Below are 23,974 nucleotides of genomic sequence, written 5' to 3'. Positions count from 1 at the left end.
CATCCCCCCTGGGACAGCATCGTGTGTCCTCCCAAGAGGAGGCTGAGAAGCGACTGCCTTAACCACTCCCACACTGGTTCCTACTGCCCTGGAGATGATGTCATAATGTGGTATGGAATACAAACTTACTGGCTAGGAGAGGTCAGCTGTTGGCTCAGCCCAGCTCAAGTCAGCTGACAGCTTCAGCCTAGTCCAAACTCCAGAGCCCAAATCTAGGCCCACCTGGGTGAACCCATAACATCTGACTACAGCACTGCCCTTCCCTGAGACATCACCATTTCCCAAGTCAAAGTGCTGCTGGGTTAAACCACACCTCTGGTGAACTTCAGTGGTTTTACCTGAAGACTTCTAGGTCTACAGTGACTGCCAAAAAAATGCAAAACAAGCTCTCTGCATGTAAAAGAGGTCAACCAAAGAGCTGCAATGATTAGTTTATTTATCAGTATATCTGGAAAAAACCCCAAACACACTTATGTGAATTCCCTTCATTTCCTGAAGTCACAGTTCTAGAGATAAAATTTCCTGGTGGGTACATACATAAATAATCCTCTAACAGAACAAAGCAGAGAGTGTATAACTTTCTCAGAAAGCACAAAACACCAGGCCAGGGGGCAGTGAAGCAGAGTTTGTGGCTGGCCATCCCTCATGATGATCCCACTCCATAGGCAATTGGTGTAAGGCTGCTGTGGTGCAACATTCCAGTGTTACATGGATTGCTGCCTCTTCTCCAGGCACCTCTCAATATCATCCAACACTTGCACAGCTGCCTTTGGAATACGAGTCCCTGGACCAAACACATTGGCAACTCCAGCTTCGTATAGGAAGTCATAGTCCTGTTCAAAACCAAATGTAAGATCTAGAGTTAAACAGTGCAACAGAAAATTGCTAATTAATTTATAGCTGGTGTCTGCTCTGTCCTGTATGCTGGGCCTGAGAGAGCAACAAGTCCCAGAGAAAGGCAGCACAGCTTCAAGGAGATGGGAAAAGTATGGCAGTCAGCAGGTAAAAAAGAAATATTAAAAAACACCCATAAGAAAGATTTTATTTCTTTAGAATCAGATTAATGTCAATCTGTGTCCAATTTTCAAAAGCCAGCTGGATGTGACCCTGAATAACCTGATCTAAACTTGATCTAACTGCTGTAAACAAGGGCTTGGAGTAGATGACTGCCAGTGGTCTCTTGCAATCTAAGTTAATTTTGTGATTGTCTTGAAATATCAAAGAAACCTGGGAAGCAGTTCTGCATTCCCCCTTATTTTTCTGTAAGATTTACTGTACCTTTTTCAACCACAGCTTAGTAACACCTCATTGAGAGACATTGAACAGAACACACTTTGTCTCCCAGAAAAATACTACGAGTTTTGCTTTTTCAGTTTAAAAGTCTGTGATTCCTGAATGCTTTCCTAACTAGCTAACAGGGAGAGAGGTGGGAAAAGGGAATAACAGGAGATTGTGCAAAATCAGTTTGGACCACTTTAGAAAGACAATGACCCTAAAGGTGATACAGCCAGGCAAGTTGTGGATAAGCTGAGGAAAAATGTAAGAGAAAAGCACAGATCTGACTGCAAGGGAATCCAACAAACTGTTCACCAGTTTAGGAGAAAGCAGAGGGAATAAGAGGCAACACTGAGGCCTGATGATTGTGAATGTGAGGAGAGGCTGACCAGTGAATGAGATGTGCAGCCTACAGGTGATGGGACTGGCCAGGTCACCAGCTGTGGCTCTTCCCAACTTTATGGTTGGAAGCCATAAAATCTCTTAGGGCAGGATGCAGCCTGTAGTAGTGACGTGCAGAGTCCTGGTGATGGGAAACAACAGAGCATAAAGAACATCTCCTTGAGGCTCATCTTTTCACAACAGAGCTTAATATTCAGTCCCACAAACACCGTAAGTTAAACCAGGACATGGTGTAAAGAAAATCAGATCAGTGTGACCTGATGGTGCTCTGGGCCCACCTCGTACTGGTAACCACTCTCTGGCATACAGGATAGAGGAACAGCTACAACAGCACAGACAGAACTAAACCAGGCTCTGGGCCTGGATGGAAACGGTGCTGCCCCATACCTGAGGTGGGATGACACCTCCACAGATGACCAGGATGTCTGGCCTGCTGAGGGCGTGGAGCTCCTTGATGAGTTCAGGCACCAGGGTTTTGTGTCCCGCAGCCAGCGTGCTCACCCCCACACAGTGCACGTCGGCGTCCACCGCCTGCTGCGCCACCTCCCGAGGGGTCTGTGTGGGGACAGGACGTGTGACAGGAACAGCCCCAGCCTGGCTGCAGCACCAGCATCAGGGGGAACGTGGATGCATTTGGAATCCATGGGATTCCATCAGTCCTACCTGGAAGAGGGGACCGATGTCCACATCGAAGCCGATGTCTGCGAATCCCGTGGCGATGACTTTGGCCCCTCTGTCGTGGCCATCCTGGCCCATCTTTGCCACAAGAATACGAGGCCTGCGCCCCTCACGGTCCATGAACTTGTTAACTCTGGTGGAAAACACGTGTTGTATCAGTGCAAGCCACTGAGGAACATGAGAACTATTTCCACACGTTAAAAAAGCACTGGCTGCAGGTGTAGCATAATTTCTGTGCATCAGATAAAAAGATCTTCTAAGTCATGGCTTGGCTAAGCAGTCTGTCAAACCACTATATTAATATTCATATCATAGAATTACTAACTCACTTCTTGCATTTACCCGCCTCATCAATAAAATGTTCTTTTTTTAAAAATACACTCCACCACTGTTCTGCTTTCTAACACACTGAATTCTCTGAGGGTTTAATGAGCTGAATTACAATGAACTCTGTTATGGGTTCACCCAGGTGGGCCTAGATTTGGGCTCTGAAGTCTGGACTAGGCTGAAGCTGTCAGCTGACTTGAGCTGGGCTGAGCCAACAGCTGACCTCTTCTAGCCAGTAACTTTGTATTCCATCCCACATTATGACATCATCTCCAGGGCAGTAGGAACCAGTGTGGGAGTGGTTAAGGCAGTCGCTTCTCAGCCTCCTCTTGGGAGGACACACGATGCTGTCCCAGGGGGGATGGAGAGGACCAGGCCCACCACTGGCTCACAGGGTACCTCAGGAAAGTAAAATGTGTTGTTCTGGGTCTCTCCTTTCTGCTTGGGTTTGTCTCCCTGGGGAATAAGCTTCTTCTTGAGTAATGTGTAGTTAAGACAGTAGAATTTGTGAGTTTGTTAAGAAGTTGAGGTGGGGAACTTGTTGTTGCAGACTTGTGTGAGTGAATATTTGTACTCTCTTCTAATTGTCTCTTTCTTTCTGTAAAAATATATGTAGTTTTAGTATAAACGTGGTTTGAAGTGTTTTTTTTCTTTCCCCTCTCTTTTCCTCCCTTTCCCTGGTGTTAGGAGGGAGGCTTTTCTCTCTGTGCTTGGGGGGGTTGGCAGTTGCTTATCTCAAACCAAGACATGAGCTGAATTACAATGAACTCAAACACAATTTTTAGGTTTTAGGAATAATTATTTTTGATTATTTCAAAAGTACTTGCATGGCACACAGGTTATAGAGACAGGGGCTGGACATCACACTGTGCAGCATCATTCCACTGGGAATGTCTGTCTAGAGAAGGGTTACTGAATCCCCCATTCTGTGCCCTTCTTTTTTTGGATGAGCAGCACAGTAGCCGTTCGTATTTCTCTTGTATTGAAGAGTCTCAGATTGTTCATATACCACCAGGATCTGTCTGTGAGTGGGACACTAAGACTACCCCTTCTCAGACATAAAAGGTTTTGTGGGTTTTATAATTGGATTTTTTTGGTGTGTTTGGTTTTGTTTGGTTTGGTTTAGTTTTGGGTTAGGGGTTTTTTTGAGGCTTTCTGGTTTTTTGTTTTTTTTTTTAATATTGTACTGGACAGCTTACAAAGACTGTGTCAATACAGCCTGAGGAAGCAGACTGAGAAAGTTTCTGCTTGAGGGTGTACAGGAGTCAGGTCTATGATGCCAAAGGGGTTTTTGATTTCTGATTTTCACATTTTGTAGATTTTAGGAACACAGTAGTTGTGGATTTTTAGAAGGTTAATATTTCTAACAGTTTAAGTTTAATGCCTTTCTATCACTACCCCTGTCCCAGAACAGGGAGCTCCAATTCCTTTAGTTAATTAATCTTGTTTAGACTCCTTTCCAAGGTAGAGCTGAAGGATATCAGAAGGCCCACAGAATGAAACATAAACACAGGTCAGAGTGACCCAAAAGCCAGAACTGGATGAGCTCCAAGAGACTTTTGTGTGCCTGAGGAAGAAGAGCTGATGAAGACAGAGGGTCTTGACGACCCCAGACCCAATTCCAGGGGTTAGTCCAGGGGTGGGACTGGGGCTGGACTGGGAAATGTGTAAAGCAATGATTGGAGGGATCTTATTATAAAAGCCATGGAAACAAGAACTGGGGTACATGCATGTCATCCTGTATTCCTGTGGGCTGTAGGCCCTGTGTTATTAAAGGACCTTTACTGTTTATCTTACCCTACACTAACGTGGCTCAGAGTCCTGTTTTGGGGGGAGAAGGGTCACTCATGGCATCATCTACCTAAAGACTGCTAAGAATATAAGTGAAGTAGGTACCTGAATTAATTTGTGACATCTCTAAATTCGTTTCTCTGTATTGTTTTCTGTTTCCATATTCTTGTTTTCTTTCTTTTCCACCCACAGGCTCTTTCCTAACAGTAACAGCACCAGGTGCTCCAAGCCTGCCATGGTTAAGACCACCTGAACCCCCCCAACTCTGGGCTTGGTTTATGTGCTGGGCTGTGTGAAATCACAGACAGCAAATCCAATTTTGTCACCATGTTTACTAACTGGTACATATGACCTTGGACCTAAAGGCAGGATGGTGGAAGTGTTCAAGAAATGACTGGACATGGCACTCAGTGCTCTGGTCTAGTTAACCAGGTGGTGATTGGTCAAAGGTTGGACATGATGATCTTGTAGGTCTTTTCCAACCTAAACGGTTCTGTGATTCTCTGTAAAAATGGGAGCTACATCTTGATTTTCAAGGAATTAGTGAGCTCAGTTTCACATAAAAATGTAATTACAAAGACTTAAATTTAAATATTTAAAATATAAAGGTGAATGCATCATTAAAAATACTTAAATTTAAATATTTAAAATAAAAAAGATATTCCCCAGCACACCTACTTTCAAGTTAACCTAAACATCACCACTGTGAAACCATCAACTCCCTTTGGAGACAGCCTGAACTCATGTAGGGCCCAACACAGCAGGGACTGATGAGCATTGATTTGTATTACATAACCTGCCATTACAGCAATTCAGGCTCTTTATCCCCGAGGGCAGAAGCTGAGAAAAGGCACAAATAGGCAGCTGTTTTCACACATTCTGCCACCTTCAGATGCTCTCTCAGTCGGAATGTGAGTAACACCCAGAGACAGGAAGTTGTACGTGGATATGCAGGCAGATTTCAGCCTGACGGGTTTTGCAACAGCAACAGTGAAATTGCAGGAATAATTTATGGGTAGACCAAAACAAGATTTTGTAGTATGACTTGTTGGAAATATTTTAGAGATTACTATTACACAGCCTCCAAAGGAAGCAACCCAATGTACAGGGATTTCTCAGCTTCTTAATCCTATGGTTGCATTCGTTATTTGAACAAAATCCTCAAATCACAACATCACCTCAGTGGATTCTGTTTGCAAGCAAATACAAGTCCAATTAAGTTTAGATTATTGACTTATTGTATTTAATTCTTGTCATTCTATTTCCTTGCTTACAAGCAGGAGAGTGCTTCTGCAGGTCATTGTGTTGCTCCAGGGACATCACTCAGGTTTGGGAAATGCTGTTTTAGGCACAGTGAGCAGCCCACGCACCTCATGCGTGACAAGTGAGGTTATTAAAGGTCTGGCTCCCTGGGCAGCAATTCTCACCTATTGATGGCGTGAAGGATTTCATCACTCTCCCCAAACTCCTGGCGATAGGCTCCGCTCACCATTCGGTCACTGGCTTTGTGCTCCCCAAACACCTTCTTCATGGCATCTGTTATTTCTCCCACGGTGCACCTGAGGCACAGACACAAAGCAGGAATACGATCGCAAGGCTGAAAGGAAAACAGGACACAGACACCACTGGCACTGGCCCAACCATTTCCTTTGCTGCAGGACAAATTCATTTACATTCCTTTCCCTCTCGGAGCTGCAACTCTTAAGCACCGGACTCACCCCACTGTCACTCACTAACAGAACATGCAAAAGGAATTTTAAGAAAAACTTTATTGCTGATGTGAGAATTGATTTACAAGTGCCAAGGCAACAGGGACCATGGCATGGAAAAATACTTCAAAAAATTACATCAGATTTTATGAACTGGGAATATTTTTGGGCTCAGACTGCAAGACCTTGGACTCCTACTGAAACACAAAAGATAAATCAAGAGGTGACAAAAAAGGAAGAGCACACAGAAGAAACTCAAAGCTAACATTTTAACTGGAATTTTTTTGCCTTTCTCTTGATGTTTCAATTCTAGTGTTTATTCTTCCTCTCCTCTACTCCTGACATAGCTCCTTTATCCACTGAGATGCAGAAGAATCTGGTAGATTTATTTACATGCCAGTTACAAGTTTTCTTTGCTACTGGACACACTGTGCATGTTTGAAATAATGTACACTTGACTGCTGCAGCACAAGTGAGAGAAGCAAACCAGGCTCTGCTGCCTCCTTGTACAAACATCAGAAATAACAGCCCCTGTCCCAAAGCAATTAAAAATTTAGGACATCTAAATAATTTTATTAATATTATTGCTCTCTGTCAATACTAATCAAGAATGAAAAGGAAACTGCATAAAGGCATTAGGTAAGGTGACTTCTCCAAGGTTAAAAAGCAAGTTTGCAGCAGCCTTAAAAACAGTGTCTATAAATACTGAATTCTTCTCAGAATGCCAGACAGCACAGACTGCAGCCCAAAATAAACACATCCCATGCACCAACACTGAGGACCTACTCCTGGCAGTTTGGTGAAGGCCAACAACATACATCCTTTCTTCTAGGGAAAACTGTAAGCTTAGATTAATCTTTCTCCTACTTCTCTTTTGCAGAAGCAGCATCTGAGTATAACTTTAGCTTTAAATAAAGCCCAGCATGTGTTGATAGAGTTGTGGTGTGCTTTTCTGTTCTTACTATGTGAGATACGAAGGAAATTTTCATCTTACAAATGAAAAATAAATGATTTGGACTATCAGTTTTATTGAAGTATAATCTGGTGGCTGGGAGGAAGTTGGTTTTGTGTACTGCACAAAAAACTAAAATAATTTCTTTCCTCTATAAATACTGCTTCTGAAACCCCTGAATTTTGAAAATTCTGTCCCATCAATGTTCCCAATCCTCTTCTAGACACCCTGTATCAGATGCTGTGACAGTTTCTTTCTGTGGTCACATCCCATACATAATTTTGGGGCAGAATTAAGTTTTGTGTTCACAACTTACAGAGCAGATCTGCAACCCATTAATGCCTTTACAATTAATAAAGACAAGGACACCAATGAGAGAAACTGGGAATTAACTGGTCATTTTTGGTACAGAACATATGAACCCCTTGTAAATCCAACACAACCCTCCTGTGACCTTCATGGTTCAAAGACAAATGTAGACATGCTGCTGGAGATTCCTGAGAAGCTCTCTGTGAGAGAAAGTGTATTCAAAACACAGCCCTTAAGTGTTCAGTAAAGGAATTTGAGATATCACAGTAGAAACAGGCCAGCACTCCAATTAGGAGTGAATTTGGTTTGCTCATTTTTGGGGCATTTAGACAGGATCTATTCTGAGACTGATGCTGACCTTGAAAAAGGAAAGAAAACAGCCTCAAAAGCACCTTGGGAAAAATAGCAAGTGTTTCACTGGACTCTGAGGATGCCTCACTGCACTACTCAAGAGCATCCCTGACATCTTCGCCTGACTAAATAAACTGATTTCTCCTTCAGTCAAAAATGTTTTCACACCAATCTGTGGTGCAAGGAAAGAAGAAGCAACAGAGCATGGTAAGATTGTGAATATCCATTTTCACATCTTGAACACTTCTTAACCTACTTGACCCATGAAACAGCAAAGAAACCCAGTTACATCCTGAAACTGGTAAGAATATGAGTTGTAAACAGCATAGTGTGTATGAACAACCTCAGCTGAGATGAGATTCTTTTTAATTGCATTGTTCCTTGTAAGAAATTAAAGCACTGCCTTAGATGTACTGATGGTCCATTTGACAGTGTGAAACTGCAGCCATCTTTTACTTCCACCTCTGAAGAAAAACCCCAAAACATCTCAAGACACCAACCTCGATGACACCACACCCAGAACAGCGAAGAGGGGAAAATGAGTCACTGATTTTTAGACAGCAGTTGGCTGTTCACCCCCAGTACCTGGCACGTGCTGCTTCCACGGCAAGAGCAAGCAGGTTTCCTTCCCCAGTGGCAGCACATCTTGTCAGAGCATCCAGGCACTGCTGGGCTGCTGCTTCATCTCTGCTGGCCTTCACCTACAGTACAGGGAGAAGTTATTGAGTTAAAACAAACTACCAAGTGAAATGGGAAGTCAAGTGTGTAAGACTGTCTGATTTCCAATATTAATTCTGGAGGCATGGAAATGTCAATACACACTATGTATTTCTATTAAAAGATTACAAGTAAAAAGGCATCTCAGACCTTAAAATGTGTACAAGTCCACAACATAACTCTAAACCAGTTTTACCTACATTTTTACTGATTATGAAAGAGGATGTTGATTTCTGGTTCCATAACCCTACCCCTCAATAACACTTGACAGGCTGCACCAAACAGTCTGAGTGATTAAGCAGTTATATGATTTCAGAGCAAAACATTGCATAGATATTTTCTATTTTATTTCCAGAACATGTAAAGCTCCCAGTTTTTAAAGGTTAGACATATACTCACAAGACCATCTGAAATACAACGAGGGAACCAAATGAATGTAAAAAACCATTTTTGTTTGGATTCTGTTATTGTGTTTCTTGGGATTTTCCATTGGCAAGACACCCTTATGCAAGTTCTACCTGCAATTCCAAGAAGTTTCATTTTTAAGAAGGTTGTTCCCACCTTGTTGATCTTCTCAATCTGCTTGGCACGGACTGCAGTGTTATCAATGGCCAGAACTTCCACTGTCTCCTCTTTCTCCAGCTGATGCTTGTTAACTCCAACAATGACTTCAGACCCTGTTTCCAGTGGAAACACCAGAAACTCAGAATACATTTGCAAACTACTGTGAAAAGACACAGTATTAACAGGACAAGGAGTTTTTGAGCACTATAAAGCAGTGCTTTGCTTTATGACATATACATCTCAAATATGTAAAATTTGCTCTTATAGCAAGGATTTAAGTCTGTATTTTCTGATGAGAGACAATTAGATGCATGAACAGTCAACTCAGTGAAAAGTGGGCCAGAAAAAAGATACGAAATTGAACAATATTTATCTTACAAACTGATTTAGTAATGAGCCCCCAATATACATTGACTATCTTTCTATTTTTAAGCTTCCTAAGTGAATCTTACAGAATTAAGCAGAAGTGCTGGTCTCCTGCACTGCTCTGCATTGACTTTCTGATGTATCAAATAAAGTGAAGTTCCTACCTAAAACTACTCCATGAGAATAAAAATGGAATGGAAAACTACATTTTAGCTTTCAGCTTATCAATGGACTGGCTTATCAATCTCTTTTATTTGCAGTATCTGATAACATTAATATACTCTTCAAAGCAAAATAATTTACCTTGGGAGAGAAAACACAGAACTTTACTGATTATTCTTTATTAGTCTTAATTAAGACCTGCTTCAAATTTATCCTCCATACAAAGAAGTTCATATAACTCATTTCATGTGTGAGTTATCCCTGTTTTCTGTTATTGGACTGCTACTGGAATGAAGATTACAAAAAATGGAATAGAGTTATAAGCACATGTGTAAATATATCTCTGCATATATATACTGTATGTGCACACATTCATATACATGTATACACATCACAAAGAAAGAGCTGTATAATCCTACGATATTCCTGCACTTTTTCTGGTCTTAAGGAAAAATGAGTTCACCAAACGCAGGAATTTGCCAAACCGTATTCCATATCGCCACCTGGTGGAACTCCTGCTTTTGAAGTCAGGAATCACAGATCACAGAATCATAGAATCCTAGAATCGATTGGGTTGGAAAAGACCTCCAAGATCATCGAGTCCAACCCTTGGTCCAACTCCAGTCCATTTACCAGATCATGGCACTCAGTGCCACGGCCAATCTGTGTTTAAAAATCTCCCGGGATGGTGAATCCACCCCCTCTCTGGGCAGCCCATTCCAATGCCTGTAAAGAATTTTTTTCTGATATCCAACTTAAATTTCCCCTGGCAGAGCTTGAGCCCATCGTGCCCTCTTGTCCTATTGCTGAGTGCCTGGGAGAAGAGACCAGCCCCCACCTGGCCAGAACTTCCCTTCAGGTAGTTCCAGACAGTGCTGAGGTCACCTCTGAGCCTCCTCTTCTCCAGGCTAAACACCCCCAGCTCCCTCAGCCTCTCCCCATAGGGCTTGTGCTCCAGTCCCTTCACCAGCCTTGTTGCTCTTCTCTGGACCCGCTCCAGCACCTCAATATCCTTTCTGAACTGAGGGGCCCAGAACTGAACACAACACTCAAGGTGTGGCCTCACCAACGCAGAGTACAGGGGAAGGGTCACTGCCCTGGGCCTGCTGGCCACGCTATTTTTGATCCAGGACAGGATCCCATTGGCCTTCTTGGCCACCTGGGCACACTGTTGGCTCATGTTGAGCTTCCTGTCAATTAGTACTCCAAGGTCCCTTTCTGCCTGGCTGCTCTCCAGCCACTCTGTGCCCAGCCTGGAGCGCTGCAGGGGGTTGTTGTGGCCAAAGGGCAGGACCAGCACTTGGCCTTCTTGAACTTCATCCCATTGCAATCAGCCCATCTCTCAAGTCTGTCCAGATCCCTCTGCAGAGCCCTCCTGCCTTCCAGCAGGTCGACACTCCCTCCCAGCTTGGTGTCATCAGCAAATTTGCTGTTGATGGACTCAATCCCCTCATCTAAATCATCAATAAAGATGTTAAACAGGACTGGACCCAACACAGACCCCTTGGGAACACCACTGGTGACCAGCTGGATGCAGCTCCGTTCACCAGCACTCTCTGGGCCCGACCCTCCAGCCAGCTCTTAATCCAGGAGATAAAGGCTCCTATCACAAATTTATCGATTAACTACTGAAGGCTCAAAATACTCTTTTAAAATGGTTCTTCTAGTGCCTTGTCCAGTCTAATCTTAAATAAGTCAAGCAGAATTTTCACACTGGTTCTGCATTTCATAAATCTGTCTCTTTCCAGAAGCTTTCACTGACATAAAACTATCACCACTCATTTTATCACTCACAATCTGTTACTCTTAAACTTAGAAGACAAAAAACCCAACAAAAATGTGTGTAAAAACCCCTTTATCCAAAGGTAATCTATGTGTAGTTTCCCCTTCTTTCACGTCTCTGCTCCTACCAGAGTCAATCCTGGCTTGTCTCCGGGCTGCACACTCTTCAATACGAAGTTTGGGAATTCCCTCAGCAACAGCTTTGGCCATTCCACCCATTTCTTCTATCTCCTCAATAAGCTGAGAAATGAAGAGGATTGAGAAAGTGAGTAGCAGCAAGGTCTAAAAAAATGAGCTTTGTACTTGTACTACTTTATATCATACGTATCTGTACAGTCCTTTGCTCCAAACTGGATTCTGTAAAGTTCATTTACAAAGAAATCACTGAAGTGTAAGTGTAAAACAGTCCATTTTTCAGAAGTTATCAACTTATCAAACAGTCCCTTAAAATATACTTCTCTAAACTCCTAAATCTAAAATTTCCCCAGGAAAGGTTATGCAAACTGACCTTTAAAGCAGCTTCATAGACATCGTCAGTGAGGCACTCCATGAGGTAAGACCCCCCCCAGGGATCCGCCACTTTAGGAATTCCTGACTCCTCCTGGATGATGATCTGTGTGTTCCGAGCAATGCGAGCACTTTTCACTGTGGGCAAACCCAGGGCCTCATCGAAGGAATTGGTGTGCAGAGACTGCGTGCCCCCGAACACCGCGGCCATGGCCTCGATGGTGGTGCGGATTACGTTGTTGAAGGGGTCCTGCAGGGAAAGGACAGCTCTGGAGCTGAGTGGTTCTGCCCCGGGGCTGAGGCAGGCAGGTCACAGGCACTACTGCAAGGAAATGCATGCAAGGCTCCCCACTGAAACACTGTGATAAGAGCAAAAGCTGGAAAAAACCCAGTCCATAACAGGCACCAAATCAAACTGATTTATCACTTGTTGTAATGGTTTGCCCCATGGCTTCCTCAGTAACCACTGTATCTAAGGAAGTTACAAGTATTCCACACGGGTCTTCCACCTAGCGGGAGGGGGAGTGGTTTTGGTTCCTGGCTTGCCTTCCTTGGCTGAGGAGCTGGTGAGAGGTGGTTGCAGTCTGGTCCCTCCGGTCCCTGGTGGTTCTCCTGTCCTGGGTGAGATTGTTTCATTCTTGTTCCCCTTCCTTGAGGTTTTTAATTGTGTTTGTTTTGATTCATTCGGTTTCTTTGGGTTGGGTTGGTGTCTCCCCTATTTTCTGGCTAATCAATCCCTTTTTCTCCCTTCCCCTCTCCCCTGGGGGTGGGATCCTCTGTATTGTGTATACAGTGTGGTTTGTGAATGTTAGTAAATATAATTTATTCTTTTTATTCAGTTCAGTTTCTTTAGAGTGCATTTCTTTTCAGTTTTTTTTTTCCTTTCCTTTGCTGGGAAGGCTCTGGGAGGGGGAAGGGTGGCCAGTCCAGGGTTGGCAACAGCTGGGCCAAACCTGCAACACTTGTCAATATCTTAATACAGAGATTAATCCATAAAGTAAGACCAGTAAACTGGTCATGATAACAAATCAAAGCCTAACTTATAGTAAGTGGTGCTGCAAAGGCCTCAGTAAATCCAAGCTGAGAGGATAGAACATGTAGCCCTGATGTCCTCCATCCTCAGAATCCAGAATTCCTGGAGCAGTGAACAGCACATGTGTCAAGACAGGTTACTAGACAAGATCTGTCTGGGAACTGAATGTGCTTAAGTATTTTCATTAATGACAACATTACATGAAGGTAAAAATTACAGCTGCAACTTGCTAGTGCTATAAAATTTCAAGATATCTATAGGAGAACTGGGATATTAACCAAAACAAATGGATAATCTGCAGTACAAGGTGTAGAAATAGTCAATATTACAGAATATAATCTCAATCTTGAGGTCAATATTTTTGCCTGCTCTTCTCAGACACCTGGATGGTTGAGTTGTAATGCCATGTTGTCCTCACAGTCAGAGTTCTGGTGGTCTCCTTGTTCTGAGACAGACTGAAAAATCACACACTGCAGCTGCCTGTTCTGTTTAATGGGATTATTAAGGGAATTCAGTGATAGACCAGGACTGCTTATCTCATTCTTGAGGTGCTTAGGTGAGATTAATGTATATAAACCAATTAAGAGCCACTAATGTGGCCTTGCAGAAGGCAAATTGAATGATGAGATCTGTGAGTTATATTATCTTCCATAAAAAATGGAATTAGTGCCACTATTTTATAAAGACATGGTAATTCTAACCACTGGAGTCTATTTCTGGTTCAAGCATTCCATTTAAAGAATTACAGAAAAATGGAATTTGGATAAGCAAGAATGTAAAACCTAATTTATGAGTAGATACACAGCTTAAGGCAAGCCAAAGGAAAATATATTTGCCCTCTGAAACCTACAGCAGCAAACACTGAGCACTGAGAAGCTCCATTAAGATAATAGCAATGCTTAGACATGAAAAAAAGGGTTATGATCCAGGCAAAAAATTATTTACACTGGAGACTTGAAAACAGCTGAATGTAGTTTTGGCACTATTAATGTTCTTGTACTCACACAATACTTTTAATTGGAGGACTCACAAAGGCCACTGCTCAGAAAAATCCACTGTTTTAGTTGTACTGTGTTGTTGTACTGTTACTAAAAATTACATTTACTTTGAGGAAAAAAGAGCATAAAACCAAGGCACAGAAATCAAATACCAATGGTTGCAATCACAACCTCAAAATAATCCCTATTACCTGTCTTTGATTGAGAAGCAGGCCTTGGAATCAGAGCTGGAACTCAGCTCTGTCCTCAGATGGGAAACTAAATGCACTCCAACGCTTTATTTTCTTGCTATAATGTAACTAAACGGGAAGAACAGAGACTGCACCCAGTTATTAGAGAATAGATGAGCTGTAACCATTGCTTCCCTCTTCAGCAGTCACCATCAGAGGCATGGGTGATTCCCTTGGCTCCTCAAATGGGTTCTCAAGCTAGTGATCCTGAGAAAAAAGTGCATCTACTTCCTCACTCAGCAGCGTTTTGAAATGATATCCTACAGGACAAACCCAAGAGGCAGCTTCATTCCATGATTCCTGAATTAATATAAAAATGTACCCAAAGCTTGTGTTGCATTTGTCACTGAGAGTGGGACAGGTGTCCTGCTTCAGGAAGCTGCACCTTGGTGAGTAAGACCAGCAGCTCCTGTTTCCATCCACACCATGAGAATGTATTTAAGTGAGAAAGTTGATGACAGCCCCATTTCTAACCTGCTCAGTGAGTGACCAGCCTGAAGTCTGACAATGAGCTCTCAGCAGGAGAGATTTGGGATCCTTGGGCTTAAACATTTTCTCAATCAAGTGAGCCCACAGCCTCCTCCCAGCTCTCAGCTTCGCTATTTCCATGTAGAAGTTCATGCCAATTCCCCAGAAGAAGGAGAGCCTGTAAAAAGAGCACATGAACAGGACAAAACATGAAACCATTCTAGTAATTTTGTTTCAGTAAAGGAGAAATCTTACTGCAAGGTTTCTGCTTAATTTACTTTTACAGATGATGGGAATGTTCCTGATGCTGGTTGCTGCAGAACCATACATATTTATGACAATAAACTGACTTAGTCTCCAAACAGGATGACTGCAAGAAAACTGCCAGTGACAATGGTCCCTGGAACTGCTGAACTGCCCCCAGGGACTGTTTTGGGGGAGCTCTTGGTCAAGTAGTGTTCCAGCAACTCACTAATACAGACAGTGACACTGTAGTGCCATCTAACAGTGTAGTTGTACTCACAAACTACTTATAATGAGAAAACATTACCTGTTCCAAGCATGCTTTCATCCTTTTCCTGATGATTTTTATCAAAATCCAAACCAGTTCAATACTGGACAGCATATCAGAGGATAGACTCGTTAACCTACTTTTGCCTGCTTACAGCTTTTACAGTTTATAAATGTAAACATGCACAGTTCTCACCAGTAAAACTCACTATATTAAAGATGGACCTTTTTAACAGTGAATTAGCTATGGAAACAATTTGCCAAAAGCTCTTACAGAATTCCCATCACCTAAAAGCCTGCAAGTAAGGCTGTACCTTATTCTACATCATCTGCTTGGATTTTGCCACAGATCTTGGGGATGGGTTAATTCATTTGATTCCTACAGTTTGAATGTGCAACAGGCTACACACACCACAGCTTTTGTTTTTTAAACTCACTGTTCACTTAGGGAATCTGTAAATAAACAAGATCACTGAAACTATGATTGTTGCCTAGTCTGGGAGCAACTATGAGGAGGCCTCTGAGGAGGCTCAGAGGTGACCTCAGCACTGTCTAGAACTACCTGAAGGGAAGTTCTGGCCAGGTGGGGGCTGGTCTCTTCTCCCAGGCACTCAGCAATAGGACAAGGGGGCACGATGGGCTCAAGCTCTGCCAGGGGAAATTTAAGTTGGAGATCAGAAAAAAATTCTTTCCAGAGAGAGTGCTCAGGCATTGGAATGGGCTGCCCAGAGAGGGGGTGGATTCACCATCCCTAGAGATTTTTAAACACAGATTGGCCGTGGCACTGAGTGCCATGATCTGGTAAATGGACTGGAGTTGGACCAAGGGTTGGACTCGATGATCTTGGAGGTCTTTTCCAACCCAATCGATTCTATGATTTTATGATTCTATAGAAAAATACAATATTTTATTTACAATTAAAATTGATCTTGACAATGTTTGTGCATGAGATTTATTCAGTTTATTAGCCTAGGTGCATTCTAAGTGTCTATAATTTCCTACAACTGAATTCATGTAACAAAACCAAACTTATCTGCAATGTGAGCATTGCCAATATTGTTTGTATGCCTAAAAATAGAGAATTTCATATTAAACTCTTTGGAGCTTTAAAGTGAGCTTAATACCTGCAAATTTTTTCAGCTCACCTTGGTGCAAATTCATCAATGGTGAGGCCAGCTTTAAGTCCAGTTCTGCAGTACTCCAAGCCATCTGCTATGGTATAAGCTAATTCCAGAATAGTGTCAGCCCCTGCCTCTTGCATGTGGTACCCACTGATGGAAATGGAATTAAATTTTGGCATGTACTGCAAAAAAAAGAGACAACAGGGTATAACAGCAGAAGGGAGAGAGATTGAATAATTGTTTTATCAACATTCACAAATAAGCCATTCATAGGATCACAGACTACTTTGGGTTGGAAGGGACCTTAAAGCACATCTTGTTCCATCTCCCTGCCATGGGCAGAAACACCTCCCACTACCCCAGGCTGCTCTAAGCCCTGTCCAACCTGGCCTTGAACACTTCCAGGGATGGGGCAGCCACAGCTTCCCTGGGCAATCTGTGCCAGGGTCTCCCCACCCTCACAGGGAAGATTTCTTCCTAATACCCTAATCTGAATCTCTCCTCTTTTAGTTTAAAACCATTCCCCTTGTCTTATCACTGCCTGTAAAAAAATTCTCTCAGTCTTTTTTATAAGCACCCCTTAGGCACTGAAAGGCTGCAATGAGGGCTCTCCCTGGAGCCTTCTCTACTCCAGGCTGAACAACCCCAGCTCTCTCAGCTTGTTTCCATGGCAGAGGTTTCCCAGCCCATTCTTTGCATTCCCTGTAGACTGAAAATACAACTCATCCAAATGAAGTGGTGTTTGCAGATCTGTACTTCATGTGGTTTCACCTTTTTGCACTGTTCATTCACTGTAAGTATTGTTCTCCATTACAGGCTGGGTGCCACCTCTCCAATGAAAACACAACTAAGAAAACAACTTATAGTACTGAATTTCCAGTCATCAGTTTCAGATTTCAGTCCTTTCATTACCTTCTTCTCATGCTTAATTTTGCAGCAGAAGCCTTTCAAGATTCTTACCTCTTTGCTCCTGCAAATAATGCTTAACTATGTGACTTCTTACTTTCTCTGCAAAGAACAGCATGAATGTTCCTCATCTCCAAGCTTCCTGTCATCCTGTCAGGCTTAGGCTCACCTTAATCTGATTTTGATTTGGACTGACTTAAAGAAACTTCAAATTTATGTTGCAAGTGATTTGGGATCTTAAATTGTCCTGTCAGCCCTTTCCACGACCACACTGTTCTTCACTATGACAGGTCTTCCCATCTTCTGCTTTGTTCTCTAAAGTGCCTCATAAATAGTTAACTCAACTTAGTAACAGAAGCAAATCCATTTAAACAAGCAATACCTTTGAGGTGTACTGGAAGATGTCAGCAATAATCCTCATCGATGGCTCAGGGGGGAAAATATAAGTATTTCGGACCATGAACTCCTTCAAGATGTCATTTTGGATTGTCCCTGTCAGCTTGGCCTGAGGCACTCCCTGCTCTTCTCCAGTCACAATGAATGTTGCCAACACGGGAATCACTGCCCCGTTCATTGTCATAGAAACAGACATTTTCTCCAAAGGAATTCCATCAAAAAGGATTTTGGTGTCTTCCACTGTATCAATGGCAACTCCAGCCATTCCAACATCTCCTCGAACTCGTGGATTGTCTGAATCATAACCACGGTGGGTGGCTAAATCAAAGGCAACAGATAATCCCTGCTGACCAGCTGGAGGAAAAAGAAACAAAAAAGCATTATACCAAAATATGTAAAAATCCCCAAACAACTCCTCAACAATCACAAAATCACAGAATGGTGTCGCAGGTTTGGCCTGGCTGTTGCCAACCCTGGACTGGCCTCCCTTCCCCCTCCCAGAGCCTTCCCAGCAAAGGAAAGGAAAAAAAAACCTGAAAAGACACGCACTCTAAAGACACTGAACTGAATAAAAAGAATAAATTATATTTACTAACATTCACAAACCACACTGTATACACAATACAGAGGATCCCACCCCCAGGGGAGAGGGGAAGGGAGAAAAGGGGATTGATTAGCCAGAAAATAGGGAAGACACCAACCCAACCTAAAGAAACTGAATGAATCAGAACAAACACAATTAAAAACCTCAAGGAAGGGGAACAAGAATGAAACAATCTCACCCAGGACAGGAGAACCACGAACAACCTGAGGGACCAGACTGCAACCACCTCCCCCCAGCTCCTCAGCCAAGGAAGGAAAGCAGGAACCAAAACCACTCCCCCCCCTGCTACGTGGAAGACACGTGTGGAATACTTGTAACTTCCTTAGATACAGTGGTTACTGAGGAAGCCATGGGGCAAACCATTACAAATGGTCTGGGTTGGAAGGGACCTTAGAGATTATTTAGTTCCAACTCCCCTGCCATGGGCAGGGACACCTGCAAAGGAAAATACTCTGCAAAAAGATTGGGAAAACTGGTCGCAAATAAGGAAAATACCAACACTTTGTATTTAGTGATAGGCTGTGAGTGACAGAATTTATAGGTATTTATGAGTTCATTTAGAATATGAGATAGAAACCCACAATGTCAGAATGTGCTTACACCTGAAGTTAAGCTACATAGTTCAACATTTCTTTCCACTACAACCTTCTCTCACGGTCACAAAACAAGTGTGAAGTGCTCCATGATTTCTGCTGGCTGGACCCTGGGATGGAGCCAAATTATGTCTCTCTCTGTGTTATGGTGCAGTAACACATTCCTTTTCCATAGTAAAATGAAGCAAAGGCAGTGCCAGGAATGACCCAATTTCCCAGTAAAAGAAATACAGCACCACTGGGAAGATCCTACCAGAAACCCAAACTTGTATGGCCAGACTTCGGGAACGCAGATTTGGGCAGGGCTGTCCCCACGTGCCCTTCCAGCCTGTGCAGTGGATTTCAGGTGAGGCTCAGCGTGCGCAGAACTGGCCCCACCGTTTCAGTCCTGAGGTTCATCTGCCACGGCCGAGCGAGCTTGGACGGTGCCAGGGAAGTCCTCAGGACTAGAACCTCCAGCACCCGGCATTTCCCAGGAGGTCTCCCATCCAAGTACTAATCCGGGGCTGACCCTGCTGAGCTTCCGAGATCTGACGGGATCGGATGGCAGGGAGGCATTTAACTGCCCAAACCCAAACTTACAAGGCAGAATAATCACTTTTGCCACGTAATCCACCAAGTCAATGCTCCCCACTGCTTCAAGAGGCCATGTTGTTTCCCAAACCAGCTGCTTTACCTTTAATGTTGTCCTTGTAGAACTTATTGCTCTCCTCCACTGTGCTGAATCCAGCATATTGTCGGATGGTCCAGGGCCTGTACGTGTACATGGTTGGGTAGGGCCCCCGCGTGAAAGGTTTCACCCCTGGCAGCTCCTCAGGGAGGTCCTTGGTGTCCCTTTTGGAGTACAACGGCTTGATGTCGATCCCCTCTGGGGTGTGCCAGATTAAATCCTTCGGGTTCTTGCCTTTCAGCTGCTTTTCAGCCAGGGCAGCCCACTCGGGGTGCAGCGGCTGCCGGTGCAGGGAACGCCACGTGCTCCGGCCGGCTGGAATCTGTGCTGAGGGCACACGGTGGCACGGCCAGAGCCGCAGGACGGCGTCCCTGGCCCTCAGCATGGCTCAGCTGTCAGCCTGGGGCAAGCTGAGCAAAACAAAAACACACACTCTGCATTATCATACAAATCTGACACAGGAGGAGTGAGGATAGAGAGGTCACGTAGATAGCTGAAGCCAAAACAATTAGGAAAAGAACTGAGTATGTTTATTCACTTACTTGTTTGACAGACACACCTTTCTCTTGCCTTTCAACCAGACAGTGCATAAAACACCGTTCAGGAAAAATACTACATTTTTCTCCATCCAAGGAAAACATTCCCAGAACCCACCTCCAACCACATGTGTAATGTGTAACTTAGAATCATAGAATCGATTGGGTTGGAAAAGACCTCCAAGATCATCGAGTCCAACCCTTGGTCCAACTCCAGTCCATTTACCAGATCATGGCACTCAGTGCCACGGCCAATCTGCGTTTAAAAATCTCCAGGGATGGTGAATCCACCACCTCTCTGGGCAGCCCATTCCAATGCCTGAGCACTCTCTCTGCAAAGAATTTTTTTCTGATCTCCAACTTAAATTTCCCCTGGCAGAGCTTGAGCCCATCGTGCCCCCTTGTCCTATTATTGAGTGCCTGAGAGAAGAGACCAACCCCCACCTGGCCAGAACTTCCCTTCAGGTAGTTCCAGACAGTGCTGAGGTCACCTCTGAGCCTCCTCTTCTCCAGGCTAAACACCCCCAGCTCCCTCAGCCTCTCCCCATAGGGCTTGTGCTCCAGTCCCTTCACCAGCCTTGTTGCTCTTCTCTGGACTCGCTCCAGCACCTCAATATCCTTTCTGAACTGAGGGGCCCAGAACTGAACACAACACTCAAGGTGTGGCCTCACCAATGCAGAGTACAGGGGAAGGATCACTGCCCTGGTCCTGCTGGCCATGTTATTTCAGTTCCTCAGCAGCACTGGCATTAATCAGTCACTGAAAAGCCAGAGTGAGGCATGAAGATGCCATGCCCAGCTACTCTCTCACCTTCCCATCTCTTTCATCTATGAATTCCTTAATGTCAAAGAGGGACCCTCTTCCAGGGATGCAGCAGCACAGCCCTTCTGGACAATCTGTGCCAGTGCCTCATCACCCTCACAGTGAAGATTTTCTTCCTGATACTTAACATCAAGGAGGAACTCTGCAGGAAGTGGGCTGTGAGAAAATTACTGATGTATCACACACATTGGAAAAGGTGGCTTGGCCTGGATGGAAACCAGAGATATATTAAGAAAGAACAGAGAAAAAGATTGTGGTTTGTGAGAACACAGGGATAATACAAGAGCTGCAGAGCTCATCCCACCACATAAGAGACTGGTATGGAGGATAAACTTAACCTTCCCTGTGAGGGTGGTGAGGCCCTGGCACAGGTTGCCCAGAGAAGCTGTGGCTACCTCATCCCTGGAAGTGCTCAAGGCCAGGTTGGACAGGGCTTGGAGCAACCTAGGATAGTGGACGTTGTGCCTGCCCATGGCAGGGAGTTAGAATTACATGATCTTTAAGAACCTTTCCAACCCAAATCAGTCTGTGATTCTACAAAGTCAGTAACTCCTGAAATCTGTAAGCTCCTTTGCTTCTGCTCTCCATACCCTATACCTGCATTTCTTTCTGAAGCCAGAACCTTTAAAGCTTGGATCCAACAGCCAGTCACCTCCTCTCTGCCTCATCTTCTTCACAACTCCCTGGAAACACATCCCTGACACCTTCATGAGACATCCTACATAAAACTGGAAAACAGCTCTATCACCATTATGGTGTTGCAGCAACACTCCAAACACGTGTTTTAATTATATATATGCCTAGTGTGGTATACATATAACTGGTGGGCACAGAGGAGCACCTGAGAAGTGCTCATTCCTTGTGGGCATGTGATGCTGCAGCCAGGATGGAAGGTAACCTGTGCCCCTACTGCTGCAGGGTCACAGCACCACAGAATGGGTCAGGTTGGAAGAACCACAGTGGATTATCTGGTCCAAGCTCTCTGCTCCAGCAGGGCCATCCCAGAGCACACGGTACAGGATTAAGTTCAGATGGTCCTGGAATACCTCCAGTGAGGGAGATTCCACACTGTCTCTGGGCAACCTGTTCCAGTGCTTGGTCACTGCACAGGAAAGAAGTTCTTCCTTATGTTCAGGTGGAACTTCCTGGGCATCAGTTCCTGCCCGTTCCTCTTGTCCCATTGCTGGGTCCCCCCGAGCAGAGCCTGGTCCATCCTCTGTCCCCTCCCTGCACACACTGCCAGACATGGGGGAGGTTCCCTCTCAGTGTCTCTTCTCGAGGCTGAACAGGCACAGATCCCACAGCCTTTCCTTGTAAAAGAGTTTGCTCCAGTCCCTTCATTATCTTTGTCACCCTCCACTGGACACACACAAGAGACTTAAAATTCATAATTGCCTTAAACACTGTTAGAACCACTAAAAACTTTGCCCACTATGGTAAACTGTATAAAGAAGCTGAGACCACTGAAGCCCACCCCAGCCCAAATATGCCTCCTGAAACTGGGAAATTGGACTGTGAATTAAGGCACCTGAATTTGAGATAAGGGTGGTAATATTGTCTGATTATCTCAGGTCTAAGGAGAAGTAAACAAGGCTGGGGGAGAGGAATGTATCCACAGGGAAAGCCAACTCAGCAGCGGTGCTGAAAATCTGCTCTGGCTGGGTCTGGCATAACACCCAGACTCATTTTTGAGGCCTTCCACCACATGATCCAGTGCTGCAACAGATCCAGAGTGCTGCAAATGACAGTGTGAAACTCTCCCCCTGCAGGGGAGATGCTTAGGCAATCCCACATATACCTGAACATGTATTAATCCATTGAACTCAATGTTTCATGGGACACCCACTACCAAGAAGCCAGGGGGAAAAGGACTGATGGGATGCCACTTGGATCCATGACGTTGTGCTCTTTCCACTCTCTGTCACTCTCTTTTTCTGTTTCCTACTTCTTTCTCTCTATACCTCACGTTTACTGTTAAATAAAATCAGTACCAGTTAGTTCGGCCCATGGTCTTGTTTGCACCTTAACTCGGGCAGAGGCATCTCTCAAATATTCATAATTATCTGACCACAGCCATCCGCTCCAGGAGCTCCACGTCTCTCTTGTCCCGAGGAGCCCAGAACCGGACACAGCACTGCAGATGCGGCCGAGCAGAGGGGCGGGATCACCTCCCTGCCCTGCTGGCCTGGGTGTGTGTGTGTGTGTGTGTGTGTGTGTGTGTGTGTGTATGGCCAGACCACGAACGCAGATTTGGGCAGGGCTGTCCCCACGTGGCTGTGCCCTTCCAGCCTGCGCAGTGGATTTTAGGTGAGGCTCAGCGTGCGCAGAACTGGCCCCACCGTTTCAGTCCTGAGGTTCATCTGCCACGGCCGAGTGAGCTTGGACAGTGACAGTGAAGTCCTCAGGACTGTCACAGCACCCGGTACTAACCGGGGCTGAGCCTGCTGAGCTTCCGAGATCTGACAGGATCGGATGGCAGGGAGGCTTTAACTGCCAGAGGACGGTTCCTACTGAGACTCGAACTCAGGTCCTTGGGATTTGGAGCCCAGAGTGCTCTCCTTTACACCACGGGCCCACCACTCCTGCTGGCCATGCTCTTCCTAATGCCCCCCAGGGCTGCTCCTCCCCAGGGCCGCTCCTCCCCAGGGCCGCTCTTCCCCAGGGCTGCTCTTCCCCAGGGCCGCTCTTCCCCGGGGCCGCTCTTCCCCAGGGCTGCTCCTCCCCAGGGCTGCTCCTCCCCAGGGCCGCTCCTCCTCAGGGCGCTGCGCTGGCCCTTGCTGAGCTTCAGACACTTCTCTGCCCATCTCTCCACCTCCGTCCCTGCGCGATCGCCCAGCCCTGCACCCCGAGGGAGACCCAAGGCCAAACTGTGCCCCTCAGCACCCACAGCCGGGGGTCACCGGAGCCTCCCCATCGCCCCTCGCCGCCACCGCCCGCCCCAAACACGCCCCTTCGGCGGCCAATGGGGACGCGGGGCCGGGCCGGGGGCTGGGACAGGGGATCAGGACAAGGACAGGGATAGGGTTAGGGGCTCGGGACACGGACATGGATGTGGATATGGACACGGACAGGGACAATGACGGGGACATGGACAGGGATAAACCTTCCCCCCACTCCCGTTACCTGCCGCGGCCCCTCCGTCAGCGCCAGCACTCCGCGCACGCGCGGCCGGCGGGAACCTCAGTGCGCACGCG

At 45.1% G+C, this 23,974-nt stretch overlaps 1 protein-coding gene across 1 annotated transcript; it reads right to left on the bottom strand.

The window, feature by feature from the left end:
• Positions 1–419: 419 nt before the first annotated feature.
• On the bottom strand, positions 420–23,964 carry MMUT (methylmalonyl-CoA mutase). The gene is made up of 13 exons (XM_071548193.1): positions 23,904–23,964; positions 19,428–19,831; positions 17,541–17,908; positions 16,277–16,434; positions 14,628–14,799; positions 11,894–12,142; positions 11,514–11,625; positions 9,073–9,188; positions 8,380–8,495; positions 5,901–6,032; positions 2,341–2,488; positions 2,065–2,232; positions 420–833 (listed from the first exon to the last, which is right to left on the bottom strand). The coding sequence occupies exons 2-13, from the start codon at positions 19,804–19,806 to the stop codon at positions 705–707; spliced, it is 2,247 nt and encodes a 748-aa protein (XP_071404294.1). The 5' UTR covers positions 19,807–19,831; positions 23,904–23,964; the 3' UTR covers positions 420–704.
• Between the last annotated feature and the right edge of the window lie 10 nt (positions 23,965–23,974).

This window comes from Pithys albifrons, chromosome 2, assembly GCF_047495875.1.
Source record: "Pithys albifrons albifrons isolate INPA30051 chromosome 2, PitAlb_v1, whole genome shotgun sequence".
Taxonomy (NCBI): Eukaryota; Metazoa; Chordata; class Aves; order Passeriformes; family Thamnophilidae; genus Pithys; species Pithys albifrons.
This window is presented reverse-complemented; position numbering and strand designations above follow the sequence as displayed.